Source organism: Penicillium citrinum, assembly GCF_028827155.1.
Source record: "Penicillium citrinum strain IBT 23319 chromosome Unknown utg000010l:1.0-1229701.0:1.0-1230130.0, whole genome shotgun sequence".
NCBI lineage: Eukaryota > Fungi > Ascomycota > Eurotiomycetes > Eurotiales > Aspergillaceae > Penicillium > Penicillium citrinum.
This window is the reverse complement of record NW_026622695.1, coordinates 560747-577737: the sequence shown is the minus strand read 5'-3', so window position 1 is coordinate 577737 and position 16991 is coordinate 560747. Positions and strand designations below refer to the sequence as shown.

Here is a 16991-nt window from a genome sequence, read left to right as displayed (position 1 = left end):
GGTCCTAAGATACCACTAAATATCACTATCCTCCGAATGGCCTTCATCTTCCATGATCGAAAGTTCATCCTCGAGCATGGTGACAGCAAATTCACCAATTATTTCTTGGATCGGTCCATGCAGTAGTCTTTGACGAGAGGACTCCGGCTGAATCTCTTGAAGAGCCTCGAGATAATCCGTGAGGGGAGCATAGTCCACTACCTCGCCCCAGTTCCCTCGATCCACACCATATTGATGCAGGAACATCTGCAATGATTCTAATCCATCTTGTAGCACCCACTGCTCGAGTACCTGTTGATCTCCTTGCAGTGGACGCATTCGAGAAGGAGGGTCCACATCTGCATCTTCTTCATCGGTACCATCCTCGCCAGCCTCGTCCCCTCCGAAGCGCGGGAAGTGGATGCCGCCTTCGTTCATTTGATTCAATAAATCACGTAGCCATTGGGGTCGGTTGCCTTCTGGCATGCGTGCAATGTACGAGGGAGTCGGGTCGGCCTGTTGACGATAGGCCTCTGATTCGTAAGGAGGGAGAGGATCCGAAGAAGACAATCGACCAGACACGAAGCGGTTGGGTAGGTGAGTTGTGACACTGGGGATATCTGATAATACCACATGGCGGGCAATATCAAGTGTGATTTCTGGTGGCTCAATAGATTCTGGTTCTCCAGAAAGGTCGTCAGCTACCTCAATGATAAGTGATACGGCCTCCGGGGTATTCCAAAGATCCTTGGCTCGTGTAATATAGAGTTCCGTGAGGAGCTCGTGAGATGCAGTCGGTGGCATTCTACCCCAGATCTGCTTGGGTATATGCTGAATGTCCAACTCCTGTGCCAGCCTGCTGAAAACCCATGGGTAGCGAGACATGGCATGGGACAGTTGTTGGCGGCATTCTTGAGGCTTGTTCAAACGCAGATATGCCATGACCAATGAGCACTGGATATTAGGAAGGTCGGCCCAGTCACGGCTGAATCGAGTCTGAGTGCATAACTCTACAAATTGCGCATACTCTCTTCCTCTAAGAGCGAGATGATCAATTAGCAGCTTCATGCAGTACGGATCGGAGTCATTCAAGCTTAATAGTAGCTTTGACCATTCGTATGCTGTCCTCCAAGTACCCTTCATGCCAAGGTTGGCGATATATCTCCATCCAACTAGCCACAGTTCTCGGTTCTCGGACTCCCAGAAGTCGAGTCTTGCTTGGCCTTCTTTGAGCCTGGTTCCAAACGAGGAATGAGCCGACCGTCCAATGTTGAACAGCGCTCTCTCAAGAAGATCGGCCGAGACTGCATGATCGCCTTGGTGCTTGGCGATCTCGGAGACCTGGAGAAGTGTTGAAATATGATAGGGATTGTATTGGAGGTGATGGATCAATCTTTGAGGATCCATGGATTCAACACAGAGTTCAAATTGCCTTTGTACATCTTCGTATCCAGAATTGTGTACGATACGATAAAGGTAATCTCCTGAAGGAAGCTTGTCGGCATTAATCATGCCCAAGCCTCCACTAGGAGCTCGTGGCCACTCATCTTTCCCTTGCATGAGAACATTCCTTCGTAGTGTAACACCGCCCAAACTTTGTCCTCGACTGGCCGGAGAGTACCTTCCTGATAATGCTTGGCCCAGATCGATCGTTTCCCGGTTGCGATCCCGGCGACGACCAGTTTCGGCTGGTTGATCAAAGTTCTCTAGTACCACATTACCAAAAAGTCGCCGCATTTCGTTTGTAGCATTGAGGAACTTTGGCTCAACGCCGAGTAGTTCATCTGTCGTCTTTGGAAACAGCTCGGTCCGTCCTTCTTTGGTAGAGTCTGAGGAGACAGCGTTTGATGGATGCCCACCAGTAGAAAGATCCTTGAGCGCGCGGTCAATTTCGTCCAACCCCGGGTCCTTCTTCTTTTCGGGCTTCGACTCGGGTAGTGATTTGGCCTTCTTGGCCTTCTTCTTCTTTTTCTTGCTGGCACTCTTTGGCTTAGTGGGTGCGGGCTCGGGATCAGCCTGAGGTTGTCGTTCCGGCTTCGCTTCTTCTTCGTCTTCCTCATGCTCGTTGCCGTCGTTTTCACTGTCGTTGTCGTCGTCATCGCCTCCAGCGTTCAATAGGTCAAAGGCGTTGAATTTTGGTTTCGCGGGGCGCCGGGGCTCATCGTCACTTGATTCATCTTGTTGCTCGGATTCTTGAAGCTGTTCTTGTTCGCGTAGCTTCTGAAGCTTGCGAATCGCACGGGACGACATCTTTAAAGATTTGTCCAAGCACTGCGAAAGAAGAGACAATAAGGTCTGCGAATTGCACGAAACAACAAAAAAAGAAGCCGCGGGGAATGACGACACTCTCCGATTCCAATCGGGTTAGACTCTCCCCACGTGACCCTTTATTATCAACGAGCAACGACTGTGTTTCCATTCCCGTTCATTCCTCGATTTTGGGACTTACCTTGTAAAAGGTATCTCATTCAGATTCCAGCACCGCTGGAATATTCCACGACCCTCGCGAGACTCCGAACAAATGAGTTGGGTGGCTGCTCACGCGTCCCGTACGGTTCGGCGTGCCCCAGTATGGAAAGGCGCCGGTAAACGGCCAAGTGCGCTATCCATCAGCAACAACTCAGTGCGCGGCCTCAAGTCTTATTCGAACGGTCGACGCCCTTCTTTCCTTCCTGCGGCGCTTCAGTCCTCGATGCATTTACGCAACTTTTCCGTCGCTGTTATCTCGACCGCTGTCGCCTCCGGAGCGTGGTACGCCTACAACGGTGACGCTAAAGTCCAATCACTCGCAACCCATATTCGCGGATTCGCTTCAAGTGCAATTAATTCCGCCCACGCTGAAGACCCATCAGAGGCTACGCGACGAGCTTTATTGGTGAGCAACGACCAGTTTTACGCGGCTACGCTTTCGGGAGATCAGCCTCTAGCGAAGACGACCGACGACTCGGATCGACGTGTCTTAAACATGTTGACCCCGGAACAGGCTACAGAAAAATTGCGAAAGAACGAAGAATCATATTTGGTGAATAGAGGCAAGGGAGTCGTTCGATATGACATTGTCCAAGTTCCCAGCAACTCTCCTATCGAGGACGACCATGCCGAATTGATTGTCGAGGTGCCGTCAAGTGTGGCCGGAAATACAAACGGAGATCCCAGTACTGATTGGAACTTCTGGGCCGTTTTCGACGGTCATTCGTTAGTTTATTGGGGATGATTGTATGGCGGGATTGAGCGCTGACCAGAAAACAGGGGCTGGACCACATCTGCAAAGTTAAGGAATGTTCTCATTTCATACGTCGCACGCGAACTCAACGCTACCTATAAGGCCGCCGCCGCCGATCCATCAGTGTTAGTCCCCTCATCCGAGGCAGTTGATGCCGCCATTAAGCAAGGCTTTGTCCGTCTTGATCATGATATTGTCAACGAGAGCGTCGACAAAGTCCTAAAAGCTCAATCCCGGCGTGTCGCTGCAGAACTACTTGCTCCAGCTCTTTCGGGATCATGCGCTCTTCTGAGCTTCTACGACTCCCAGTCACAGGATCTGAAGGTCGCAGTTGCTGGTGATTCGCGCGCGATTCTCGGACGTCGTGGTCCAAGTGGGAAGTGGACCGCCACGGCTCTTTCTGAAGACCAGACCGGCGGCACCCCTTCTGAAATGAAGCGTCTGCGTGAGGAGCACCCAGGTGAGCCTTACGTCACTCGCAATGGCCGTATTCTGGGTCAACTTGAGCCTAGCCGGTCATTCGGAGATGCCACCTACAAGTGGACCAAGGACATCCAAGATAAGATCAAGCAGCAATTCTTCGGACGAACCCCCTCTCCCCATTTGAAGACCCCACCATATGTTACCGCTGAGCCTGTCATCACCACCACTAAGATTGACCCATCCCAAGGCGACTTCATTGTTATGGCTACGGACGGTCTCTGGGAGATGCTGAGCAACGAGGAAGTTGTTGGCCTTGTTGGCTCGTGGCTCGAGCAACAGCAGTCAGGAAGCAGTGGCAGCAAGGCTTGGCTACAGAGCTGGTTCGGATTCGAGCAGAAGAAGCTCCCGGTTGAGGCGACAAATGATGGATCTGCCGAGGGCCAGCGCCGTCCGATTCGTCAACAACAGTATGATATCTCGGGCGCGGAGAGCCGCTTTGTTGTTGAGGATAAGAACGCAGCCACTCATCTTGTCCGCAACGCTATGGGAGGTAAAGACAGGGATATGGTGTCTGCACTCCTCACTTTACCTAGCCCCTATTCTCGTCGCTACCGGTATGTTCATAGGAATACTTCCCTTCGAGAAAATCACAGCTAATCAAAAATTTAGAGACGATGTGACCGTTGAGGTCATTTTCTTTGGGCAAGGCCCCGACTCTCGCACTGTTGAAGTTAACAAGGAGGCTAGTGCTGCGGAGGAGACTCCGAAGTCAAAGCTTTAGATACTTTATATATAATTGGTCTTTATATCTTTGTTATTGGTTTGATCTGCTAAGCCCGCGCGTTTTTCTATTCACGATTGGTAATTCGCGAGGTTATGCTACTAGATCAGTCGATGATGTTGGAGAGGCTTGTGTAGTTTCTACCTTGGTATTAGCATCTGTACAGGCCAGTGCCCATCTATTATAATTTTATGAGCTGTCTTTGTTTACAACTTGATTTTTGGTCGACACATGCAGCATTTAAGGTTGTAGTGCTTTGACTGATATGTAAAATCAACTCGCCCTAGTTACATTACTACGTGAACATAGGTATGTACAGTCAATCTTGGCTAGTGCCAGGCATCAATAGGCAACATCGCCGATAATCAAGCCTTGTCCGATTTGCCGATGCCCCACAACGTTGCGTTCTCGCGTAGAATTGGCTCGCATCTTTTGATGGTGGATCATTTGAAAAAGGAAAGGTTCGTCCAGCAGATATAAATTGAATGAAACTCGCAATTCTAAAAGTCAACAATACTGATCCGAATAACTGATTGACACATCAAATGCCTCCAATACCATACTGGCAGCTTCCAAGTCTATACTGGGTTTCCAGGGTCGAACATCCGCCAACATGGCGGGTTATCTTCTTGGTTCCTCTAGGTGAAACAGAGATCGCTCAATTTATGAAGAAGTTGGTTGATATTGATAAAGATTGGCCTGATCGACCTGATGCGGAACCGCGCCGTCTTTTGGAGGTACCTTGGGTGCATGATTTCACACCTGATTCATCTATCATCGCCCCTATGTTTGTTCAGGGTAATGAGAGCCCGCTTATTTTCATCGATGAACAATCTAAACGAGACGATACTGCTCTTTTATTGTGGTGTAACGAGGAGAAAAAGGATCATTGCACTTTACGCGTGCCTATCAAACGAGCAAATTTATTGCTCAGTGCGGCTGCGGAAGGAAAAATTGTTTTGGAGGGTGAGGAGTTTCAACCGGTGGGATATGATGTTCCGGCAATTATGGTTCTTATTAGAATAATTTCAGGTTTTTGGACGGTATCTAACTTTCATACAGAAGGAAGGCCAACAACGAGAGAAAGAAACATACCCGATTTTCATAATAGCACCTATGACCCCGGAGGAGATCGAAAGAATGAAGAGCTACGCCGAAGAGAATATGGTGGACTACTCTGAGTATACTGAGTGGTTCTATGTAGCTGACAAGCTCGAATCCCCAGATATGAAAGGTCTAACAGCCTGGTTTGAGTCTCCGCAATGTGATTTCAAAGAGCCACCCTTCTATTTCATGGCAGTGGACCGGTGGTCGCTCGAAATTGCGAATGACGAGGAAGAGATTACCGATACGTGGGCCGAATGTATAGTTGCCTCTGATCAAGGTGCTGAGTATGTGCTGGAAGGTGATAATGGCTATCCTTATGTGTCTTGGAGAGGGGGTTTTGGATATGATCGAAATAGTTTTGAGGAAGGGACTGAGATCTGTATGGCTCTGGAACAGGCTAATGAGCGGTTTATGGAGCTATTCCGTGGTGCGGAATTTGTGTATTGGAAAGAATTTCAGTCTTGGGCGGATAAAACTCCTAATCCTCGGTGTGAGGGATTTGAATTTCCTGAAGGTAGGGCTTACTGGCCTAGTGTTGATTGGGATGAATGAATCTTCTCCTTTGGTATAATAATGAGATTTGGATTAAATCTTGATATTATCTTTGATGATATTAGTATTGAAATGAATGAATTGATTCCTTGTCCAGGATAAAACTGCTGTCTTAGTCGAATTTAGATTATGGTGCCCGATTTTGGAATTTATGCAAGGTCATCGGCACTCAAAGCCAATAAATGCATCACGACGGAACCTTCGAAGCTGCTTCGAAATTTTTCGCCGAACTCCGGGGGTTGGGTCTTGAGCGCATGAAAGGTCAAATAAGGGATAAACTTGAGGAACAGACTAGATGAGCAAAGAGCCAGACATAAACTCACGCTGAACGTACGTTTATATGTCTTGAACTATAATAGCGATCTGTAACACTCGAATTTTGGTAGGATCGTCAAAAGACAGAACTTCCGACGGACAGAAAGCCATTGAAACTAATCAGCACAGGAGAGGAAAACACCTGTTTTTCTCTACTGTGCTGGAGATTGATTACAAGGAAACTTTTCTTTGCATAAGGATTCTCTACGTATTTGAATGAAGCTTTTCGAATGCTTTTACAGCCTGTGAACACCCTTTGGTCAGGCCTCAAACTCCGATAATCTTCATGCAATAGACAGTTATTATCTTGAGATGAAATATCTTTGCTAGATCATGGCTACTAGGAACCGTGAAACATGATTCGGGGTTATCAGCGTTGGTACTGGGACTCTTAGGAATATATATTGATCCTATACCGTATACAGAGTATACACTAGCCTATCTGCTATATACAGAACTCTACACTACACTGTACGTAAATCCTCGGCTTCCAAACTTGAACTCGAAGGCAAGGCCTAGACCCCCCCTCCCCCCCAGCCAAGGTCCAAAGCCGAGTCTATCCTGCAGAGCAGTGTATGATTCTCCATGTTTGCATTAGGCTGTTGGGTGGGCCCACCCTCCCAAAAAACCACGGGTCTGGGGTTGAGGAAAGTTACTGGGTTGGAAAGGTAACGCGGGGACAGCGGATGCGACATACATATATACACATGTACATACATGATTCCTTTGCCGATTACTGGGACTCGCGTTAGGAATTATGGTTCCGGTTCGTGTGGCTGGCATTCCAATTGGTTTTATCTGTTCGATTTTCATTTTGGCGGATGCTTTGATGGGCCCACTCCGATTATTCTTTTCGTTTTCTCTCATCTCGCCACTCGCGTCTGGAATGAAATCCGAGTGGCTGTAAAACAGTGGTCGGAATAGAATAGAATGGTAAATTTAATGTGGTACTTAATTATACCAAGGTGGCTAGGTGGGGGAAATACAGTTCGAGATGCACAATATCTCAGCCTCAAGATATACCAAATCCCTGCTGATATGAATAATATATTGCGTGACAATAGCCAATGTGGAGCCCGGATGGTCTAGTGGTATGATTCTCGCTTTGGGTAAAAACTGAATGCGAGAGGCCCCGCGTTCGAATCGCGGTTCGGGCCCTCTTTTTCTTTCTTTTTTTTTTTCTTCATCATTCTCCATAATGACATGACATTGTCACAACCTTCTTGTTAGTTTTGGAGTTCTTCGGATAAGAATATTGATTGCGCCTTTCTCATTTCACTCGATTCTACTTTCCATTTTTTCTCAACTGATTCGCAGGGAACCGATACTTCGACACAGTTCATGATGTCCCTAGACTCGACGTCTCGAAAGGCCGGCTGCATAATACTATTCACATCCACCGCAAGTCCGAGTAAACCAATCGCTTTGACGCACTTGGATTAGCACGCAGAGTCGGCGATGCATGCCCAACTTCAGACCTCGAGGCACCAGTGTGTCGATTCATTGAACGCATGGGCCTTCTGCAAGCCAAACCCGCGATCTAGCCCTATCCGTCCTGGCGCTTTACACTGCGGCTGGACCGGAGCGGACCAGGACAATGTCGGATAACACGGCCGAACATACTAGTCAGGGGTTCTGCAGGGTCGCAGTTCTGGGCTGAATCATTTCCTTTTAAAGAGGAGTGCGGATTATGATCTCAGGCATTTTGATACGAGAGTTGAAGCGAATACTAAGGGGGAATTACATAGGGAAGGAGGAAAAAGCAATGAGCGGATTATTGAGTCAGAAAGCTCGCCTGTTTATCCGGGGACTGTCCATTGTACCTGTTACTTCTTATGTTTAGATTTATCTGACAGTCCTACTAGCCGAGCCGTCCTCTGGGTTAACAATAGGGTCAAAGATGGATGAGGGGCTAAAGGTTCAGCAGCTATTGACTATTTCGACAGGGTTTGTATGCACGTAGACGGAACTGTCTTGCGTTTGGTTTGAAACTGCCACCATGCAAGCGCTCAGGCCATGCACTTGAGACAAATAGGATGCTATGCTACCCAGTAGCTTTTATTTCTGTCAGATAGTCTATTGAATATGCTGTGTGATTCTTTTCATTAATTGAGCTTAGTTCGTTTTTCCAGATAGGGCGATATTTACAAAGTATCAGAGACAAATTCATCCGTTTTACTAGTACCAAAAATTCTTGATACATGATCGAGCCTTATAGCTAGATGTGCCTGATAATTTCTTCCCGAAGTACAAAGATAAAACTGATACAATGGTTATGATTTTTATGCAGGGTTCTGGGATTGTATAACAATCCTCACCAAGCCGCGTCTGATTCCAACTGGAATACCTCGCGCCAAATGGTGAGCCAAAATGGCCAATATCCCTCCTATAGAATAAGGAAGATATAAGCAGTAAGTTGAAGTTCTCCGACATGTATAATCTCAACAAAGCAGAGGAGCTTTTCATGGCGATACATAGGACGTTGGAATCACTAGTCAAAACGAACTTAATGCATTAATTCATACCATAAATATCTCACATCGGGTAAAAAAGGATGAATAATGAGTTCCCAAACCTGATAGTTACGTCAATCCGATTAGTGATGGAAAATCATGCGATTCATGCCGGTCAAGTATGTCCGATCTTTTACCGCTATCAATCATTTCTCCATAAAAAGTTCACCCTTAAAAGGTATTCGAACGTAACTCACAATCTATAACCTACAAAACTTCTCTCTAACACATTGCAACCATACCCGCAAATAGACGAATCGAACATCGCATCAATATTTGATATATCCCGTCGATATTTTTGGAGCTTCAGACACAGGTGCATGATTTTGCTAGTGTTGAGCCATGGTGCGCACAGTATCTACACAGATTAACTACACGGAGTCTTATCAAAACATATTCCTTTTTCGAATTGAGTTTCACGTAGCACAACATGATAAATATCCACCGATTAGAATTCTGATAGTAAAGGAAACCCCTACGGTCAGAGCAAGTGTTGAATATTACCCACAGTAAATGGTGTTGTAAAGCAACCCATGCGGCCGATTCGCTGTCCGCTAAGGACGCCGAAATCGTCCCAAGGGGGCCTAAGGCCGACTAACCCGTACCCATGCAATGGACTGCGTATTCCGAATTCTGTATGGATGTATGGATACTATAGCTAAAGCCAGATTATAGCCAACACTATACATATTATCAACTATTGCCACCAAAAAAACAATGAGAAATGTGACTGAGCCCGGAGTACACAGGGGTACATCTACAACATGAAAAATAGACATATAAGTACATTCTTTCAAAAGACGCTAAGCCACTAGCTCACCATTTCCATCAGCACGGTGCACAGGTGGCAATTTGGAGAGAGGAATTCCAGCTCGACGTTAATACAGAGTATTAAGACGGTAGGATGTGGCACGCCCGGGAAGCTGGATTGAGGCAAGGGCGCTCGCCGCTTGTGTCAGTGTGCGAAAGACGAGTGTGTAGATCGTGGATGGACTTAGGTGTTGCAATGGACGTGCTTTAGTTTGCGGATCCGTGCGATCAAAGCGTGGTGTTGTGAGTGGGTTCTGGCACGGGCGTTGGCGTTGGCGTTGACGCTTGGGGCTTAGATGGATGGATTTGGTAGTTATACCTATGCTGAGTGAATTGATATTTACAGTATTAAGAGTGAAGATTTTCTATTAATGGCTTTCGGTGCTAGTTCGATAATTAGCTTGTATAGTTATTGACACTCATGTATAGCATTTGGCTTCCATTTGAACCCCCGATATCACAGAAATACCGAGTGTAGCATGCATATACATTCAGGTTTGAGATCTGGTCATCAATAAATCAGAGTACATAATTGGATCTCCACAGTGTGCGAGTACGAGCATGATAATTAGCCTCTACTTAGTTCATGTATACTTTACGGGATATAGCCAATCAGCCAAGTATATGCTCGTATCCCAATCTCGACTCATTTCCCCAGTTTGAACATTGACCCAAGGGAATCTCGATGAATGGGAGGGACTCGGATGAAGGGCCCGAAATTCCCATGCGGGGTTGATTTGAAGAGCTAGTGGGAAATGAGACTCAGACCGCGGCGCAAACTAGCCGGGGTATGAACTGCGCTAAGGGTGTTGGGGCCGGACGGGCTGCGGTAAGCCAAAGCCAAGGGGGTAAAGTGTGGGGAGATAGATCAGGATTGGGAATGGGTGAGTTTCATTTGGTTCTATCTGATGATTTTAGGTCGTAGTTTGATTGGACTTGGATGTGGATGGGCTTAGATGGGGGGTTGTTTCTAAGGGAAGTTCCCGTACTTGCAGAGGATATATCCGCCACGCGGGATCTTTTGGTACTTAGAGTCATTTTTCGAGCTATTTTGAGGAGTCGGGATTTCGGAAGAGATGAGATTGATTATTCAATTGAATTGGGCTGAAAATTTTTCCTCTTGCACTGGTGTTTATTTTCTACGGAGAATGGTAAGTAGTGTTCAGTGGCATTGAGGTGGCATACCCTGTTGACTCGTGCTGAAAATGGTTGTCGGAGGAATATCGGATATTCACTATGGGGACTAGGGTAATTGAATGCAAGTAGTAGGATGTGCCTGGTGAATACAGTATAGCGCCAGAATGGCTAGTTAGTAGGCCTGAACAACATCGTCATGGTGCATCGCATAGTATATGTAGTCTGGAGTAGATGGCCCGGATTGGGAAATGGCTAAAGAGGGCTAATTAAGGGCCCAGACCCTTGCATGACGTAACGGCCGAGCATTTATTACCACATTTTACAATACAATACACGACGGAGTAATAAAAGCATGAGCAAAATACTTCGATGCATGAGGGTGTATCAGTACTTGATCTGATACTACTTATTGGTGGCAAGACTAGTATAGAGATCAAGTATTGATACATGCATGACCCCTGGCTCGCCGCACATCCGTGAAGAAGGTTCGTGTGCGCTGCAAGCCATCAGGAGGCAAAAAGAAACATCATTCTCATCTTCATCCCCAGCCGAGTGTACCAGCAAGTGGTAAGTAAGTACCAGATAAAATTGAAGATGACGGCTTATATTACCCCAGTTCTTGGATTCGAGCAAACTTGCTTTTCTCTGTTACACTTTGCCTAGTCCATCATGTCTCCCAGTCTGCCGGGTTACGGCAGAAGTTAGTTTTTTTTTTTTTGCTCGAGCTGAGCCGCGTCACATTGGAAGATGAATGGTGATTGGTGGCTCAGGCGAAGTACTTGAGCATTGGCGGGCTCGTTCGCCAAGCTGTTCCTAAGTCTAGTTGGACTAGACAGGGGTGGATAGCGAGGAAGAGAATCTACTAGAATACAAAATGCAGTGGGGGTATCAGGGAGAAGTTGAAGATATCAGACTGGCGGTGATGATAGAGGATAGTCTGAAGAGCAGAGCATCGGTAAGGGTGGGCCGAAATCGGGATAGATGCCAAGTGGGACTGCGAGGAGGATACTGTAGTTGAATGATGGGTACATTCTGGTATACTGTGTAGAGAGAGGCAGTACTGCGCCAGCAAGGTGTCTGAAGAGACATGAAATGGTGGCACTAGACTTGAGTAATTTGAGTCGAGTAAAGTCGAGGAGTAAGTACAAAGAAAGTTGGATGTGGCTTGAATATCGTCGAGGAAAAACCAACTGGAACCGGCCGGAGTTAAAGTCCTCGACGTAATGGTCGCCGAGACTGGTCAGTCCTTCATTCTCCATTTTACCCTACTATACTTCAATACCTAAGTACCATTAGTTATACTATACTTTGATTATACTTATATAATATAATATATATAAATGGGACTCCCTAGATATAATACCAGTATGTTTAATATCTACATACTGATACAGTATACTCGCTCGGACCATCGGAGTATCGGCCGAAGTCAACTTGTCTGACAGCCCCACCAAGTAAGTTTCTGTTGAAAGTTCTGTAATTATAGATCGGTCTAGTAGTATCTGTATCAGTATTATCCAGTATTCAATAAACCAGATACTATGATTATATTCATAGTATTGGTATACTGAATACTAATACTACTAATACTATGATGTACGATCAACCTGTCCCCTTGGCATATCCGATCTTCGCTCTTCTCTGCCCTACTCGCAAAGACTCAAGACTTTCCCCATTTTTTACCCACCCAACCTCCCTTTCTTCCACTCTCTTCCCCCCCTCTCTTATCCTTTTCTTCCAACTGTTCTTGGATTCTCCTTTCCTTACCGTCTTTTCTTTCCCTTTCGATTTCACTTGTTTCATTTCCTGGACATTCCTTCTTGAATTGTTCTCCTTCCAATTCAACCTTCTCCCTTCGATTGTATCCCGCACGAGAACCATCACCACGAGCTTGACACCGACCGGCTTTAACGTTCATATTTATAGCATCGCCCTCGAGCGTCCCACCCCTTTTTTTCCCCTCCACGTGGAAGAAGAAACCGAGTCCCTCGTGCTGTAGCAGGTCTACAATTTTCTCCATCCACGATTTACGATCCTTGATTCTCTTCCCGATTCCTCGACCTAGTGTTCGGCACACAGCTCCCTTCAATCTGGTCTCCATCCTCATCACCAACACTACAAGTAATGCCGGTCCTTTGGTGCTCCCAGACCGAGCCTCTCGTCAGCTTTCGTTGAATTACTTCTGAGAACAAAACCCGCGTTAAAAAGGATGCCCAACTGCAACTTCGGCAACCTTGGTTCGTACACCTAAGTCACAGAAGGGATCCTCACCCCACACTGCAAAAGACAAGAGGTTATAAATTTAGGACAGAAAAAATAGCAGAAGAGGGAGATAAATCAAAAGATGAAAATGACAGAACACCGGTCTGCCATCGTTGGCTTAGAAGAAGCCGACCAGCCGCTGACTCGGAATGGTCCTGTCTCGGTCAACTCGAAATCTGATTCCAACCGGCCCGAGGAGTCATCACAACCGCCCACATTCGTCGGCAATACAGATACTCGCACGAAACAAACGCCGTCTCAGTCTACCAAGCCACCAGTACATCCAGAGATCGCCGAGGCCCAAGCTACTCTCCGCCAGGCCTTCCCTCACGTCTACGCCACCGGCCGAGCGCCTTCCACCCGGTCTTCGTCGAGTTCTCTTCAAGCCTTGAACGAAGATATTGTGGTCGATGCCCGGTCGGATCAAGGAAGTGTCGGGCGTAGCCCTCGACGAGCCTCTCGGCATTCAGACCACCAACCCGAATATCCTGTCTACCCCGATCAATCGTATGCCTCACTACAATCTCAAATACATCCAACCTATCAGCCGCCCCACCTCCGGTCTCGCAGCTCCTACTCGGCCCAAACTGAGCCACTGCCTCGGTATGCCAATGTACGTGTCGCCCGCACGGCGGGAAATACGCCTGTATCGAGCCCTGGACTGTTTTCCATGAGAACCCCGCGGAACACACCCCCGCTCGGTTCTGATGAAGAAGGCTGGATCGGCAGTCCGTATCTCCACCCAACACACTTGCAACCCCCAAAGGAAACCCATACGGCCGAAGTGGACCGCGATATGGTAACCGGAAATAAACACATCAATCAGTACGAGATACTTGAAGAACTCGGCCGAGGCGAGCATGGCAAAGTGAAGCTTGGTAGGCACGTCGTTACCAAGCAGAAGGTTGCCATTAAGATTGTTCAGCGGTATTCAACCCGTCGTCGGTTAGGCAAGCTGGGCAATCCTGAAGATAAAGTGAAGAAAGAGGTGGCCATTTTGAAAAAGGCGCGGCATCCGAATGTGGTCAGTCTGCTCGAGGTCATTGACGATCCCAATCGGCAAAAAGTCTATATCGTTTTAGAATATGTGGAAAATGGGGAGATTATCTGGCGTAAAAAGGGAGTCCGTGAGATCGTCCATGTTGATAAACTGCGGCTGGATCGCGAAAAAGCCGGAATCCCCGATACACCGGCGTTCCTGGAAGAAAGTCATCAATTTATTCGAACGGCACAACATCTCCGCCGGCAACGAGAAAAGGCACGGCAACGAGTCGAAGCGCAGGCCGCAGACGCACAACAAGGGCCTATTCCAGCCTGGAGTTTGGAACACGGTGCCGAATCTTCTGATGAGGAAGATGAAGCTGAGGGATTAGGACTAGCCATGCGACGGTCCTCAACCCGCTCCACCGTTATCACCGACGACAACTCCCTCAGCCGACACTCCAGTGATCCGCTGACAGCCGTAGAAGGAAGCATGTATGGTCCATATACTGATTTCTCTTTCGAGCGCCGCTTCAGCACAGCCTCCAGCAGTTTTGGCTATGCTCCCTCCGAACCCGAATGGTCTGCCGATACTGATGACATGTCATACGTCCCATGTCTCACCCTTGCAGAGGCTCGCAGTGCATTCCGCGACTCTGTTTTAGGTCTCGAATACCTCCATTTCCAGGGCATTATACACCGCGACATCAAACCAGCCAACCTCCTCATCACCAGCGGGCATCGGGTCAAAATCTCGGACTTTGGTGTTTCCTACTTGGGTAGACCCATGCGGGATGAGGAGGAGGAACAGCTTGGTGAAACTGATGCAACGGAGTTGGATGATGCTCGTGAGTTATCAAAGACGGTCGGTACTCCTGCCTTCTACGCGCCTGAACTGTGCTATACTGGTGATGACTTTGTGGATACCATCGGATCGGTTCCGAAGATCACCGGGGCTATAGATGTTTGGTCATTGGGTGTCACTTTATATGGAATGATCTTTGGTCGTCTTCCATTTGTCTCTGATGACGAGTATAGTATGTTCCAGACCATTGTGAAGAAGGAAGTTTTCATTCCCCGCAAGCGCCTTGTTCCTGTCATGGATGGGTCCTTTGGCAATTTCCCCAGAAGGGTCCGTGATGACAACGTGCTTGAGTACGAGGAAATCGACGATGAGCTGTATGATCTACTTCGTCGTCTATTGACCAAGGACCCAATCAGACGAATCACGTTGAAAGAAATCAAACACCATCCTTGGACCCTATACGGTTTACCGAACCCTCAAATGTGGGTCGAAGAGACAGATCCCGGTTACCAAAGCAAGGGTAAGAGGATTGAAGTTTCCAACGAGGAAGTTACTAGCGCCGTCAGCAAAGTTCCCTTCATCCAACGAGTGCGTTCCAATGTTGCCAAATGGTTTGGTGGTCGCTCCTCTAAGGATAAGGAACCTCGTAAACGCAATTCAAACAATTCTTCCGACACTCTTTCTTCAGCTTCCAGCGCCAGCACTTTCGGGAAAGCCTCACGTGGTGGTGACAGCCGTCGTTCAAGTTTGCGGGGCGATGAAGACATCTCTCGCTTGTCGAAATTCGGAGGTCAAGGCGAACATCCATTGGCTCAAAGTGTTACCGCGAGTCCAGTTGAAGAGGAAGCGTGGGCATCTTACTTCGAATCTCTTCCTGTTCTATCTGAGGATAAGTCTGCCGCTCCCCCGACGGTAACCCCACGACCCGGTCCTCCTCGCCGCGCCAAGTCTTCGATGTCCACCGCAGAGTCTACCAAGACAGTCAAACAGACCAGAGCCGATGCCACCCCAACTGGCCGACCTCGGAGCGGTGTTGCCCCATCGATAATCGAAGCCCTGGGCACGACGAGCATCGGTAGCATTTTCAGCGGTGCAACTCGACGTGCTTCTGGGGCCTTTGGTAGTCGCAGCCGCCGTTCGTCGCCCACAGGCGATATAGACGGAGAACGGCGATCAGAACCTAGTCTTGCGGTGAGCAATGCCTCTGCCGTTGGTCATATGCGGGCTTCTGGATTGTGGCATGGCGAAGTTACTTCATCTGATAACGGGCTATCAATGGGCCATCGACGCAATCGGTCTCAACAACTGGCTGGAAAATCCTCGGCCGAATCTTTCAATCTTACCAAGGAAGCGCTTCTCCGTCGTCGAAGAAGTGATGTCGAACCAAGCGCGGATAATGCTCTAGCTCCCAAGGTTGAAAGTGCAATGTACTCGACTGATTCGTTACAATTACCTGCATTGGCACCGCCTCAGGACACATGTTATGGCGAAGCTACTCAAGCCTTGAATAACGTGTCGACGCCTTCTGCTGCTACGATCTCGTCATCCTCTGCTGATGATTTCACTAGCGGCATGTCGCAAAGTGCTTCTCATCCAAGTATTCCGTCTGTTGTTTCTGGCGCGTCGTCTCTCTCTGGCGATGGTCTCTATTTTGGTACCAAGGATTCGGACGAGTCTCATGTTCCTTCTATACTTCGTACAGGTGAGACGGTGAAAGCTCGTCTTCCTGGATCTCCACGTCCCTCTGAAGAAGATGAGTCTCGTTATTACTGCGATGATGAGAATGAGGATGAGTCTGAAGATGAAGGTTTGATGATTGGCAAGAAGAATCCTCCTCCAAAATCAGCCAATAAACCCACGCTTAAATCGACATGAGTCCAGCAAAGCGTGACGGTATAATCATCAATACCGACTCCCTGTTCCACACCCACACACCCACACACACACACACACATCCTCCATCACCACTGCTCCCATCTCTTCCTTCCGCTTCGACTATTCCTGTATACTGAGATGTCGTTGTATATCACGATGCTGTTTCACTTTCTTTAGGTGCCCTGGAACTTGAAGATCATTCTAGAAATTCTCGTCCATACATCCCTA

General features: G+C 47.7%; 5 protein-coding genes across 5 annotated transcripts; 3 read left to right on the top strand and 2 right to left on the bottom strand.

Moving 5' to 3' along the window:
* Positions 1–15: 15 nt before the first annotated feature.
* Positions 16–2229, bottom strand: N7469_011269 (transcriptional repressor TCF25 family protein; the record flags this gene model as incomplete). The annotated part of the gene is made up of 1 exon (XM_056650174.1): positions 16–2229. The coding sequence occupies one exon, from the start codon at positions 2227–2229 to the stop codon at positions 16–18; it is 2214 nt and encodes a 737-aa protein (XP_056495238.1).
* A 271-nt stretch (positions 2230–2500) lies between these two features.
* Positions 2501–4406, top strand: ptcF (type 2C protein phosphatase ptcF; the record flags this gene model as incomplete). The annotated part of the gene is made up of 3 exons (XM_056650173.1): positions 2501–3174; positions 3229–4239; positions 4295–4406. 3 exons carry the CDS (start codon positions 2501–2503, stop codon positions 4404–4406), a joined length of 1797 nt encoding a protein of 598 aa, XP_056495237.1.
* Positions 4407–4951: 545 nt separating this feature from the next.
* Positions 4952–6065, top strand: N7469_011267 (uncharacterized protein; the record flags this gene model as incomplete). Its single annotated transcript, XM_056650172.1, has 2 exons — positions 4952–5416; positions 5469–6065. The coding sequence occupies 2 exons, from the start codon at positions 4952–4954 to the stop codon at positions 6063–6065; spliced, it is 1062 nt and encodes a 353-aa protein (XP_056495236.1).
* Positions 6066–12500: 6435 nt separating this feature from the next.
* Positions 12501–12758, bottom strand: N7469_011266 (uncharacterized protein; the record flags this gene model as incomplete). Its single annotated transcript, XM_056650171.1, has 1 exon — positions 12501–12758. The coding sequence occupies one exon, from the start codon at positions 12756–12758 to the stop codon at positions 12501–12503; it is 258 nt and encodes an 85-aa protein (XP_056495235.1).
* A 432-nt stretch (positions 12759–13190) lies between these two features.
* Positions 13191–16763, top strand: N7469_011265 (putative serine/threonine protein kinase; the record flags this gene model as incomplete). The annotated part of the gene is made up of 1 exon (XM_056650170.1): positions 13191–16763. The coding sequence occupies one exon, from the start codon at positions 13191–13193 to the stop codon at positions 16761–16763; it is 3573 nt and encodes a 1190-aa protein (XP_056495234.1).
* Positions 16764–16991: the final 228 nt, after the last annotated feature.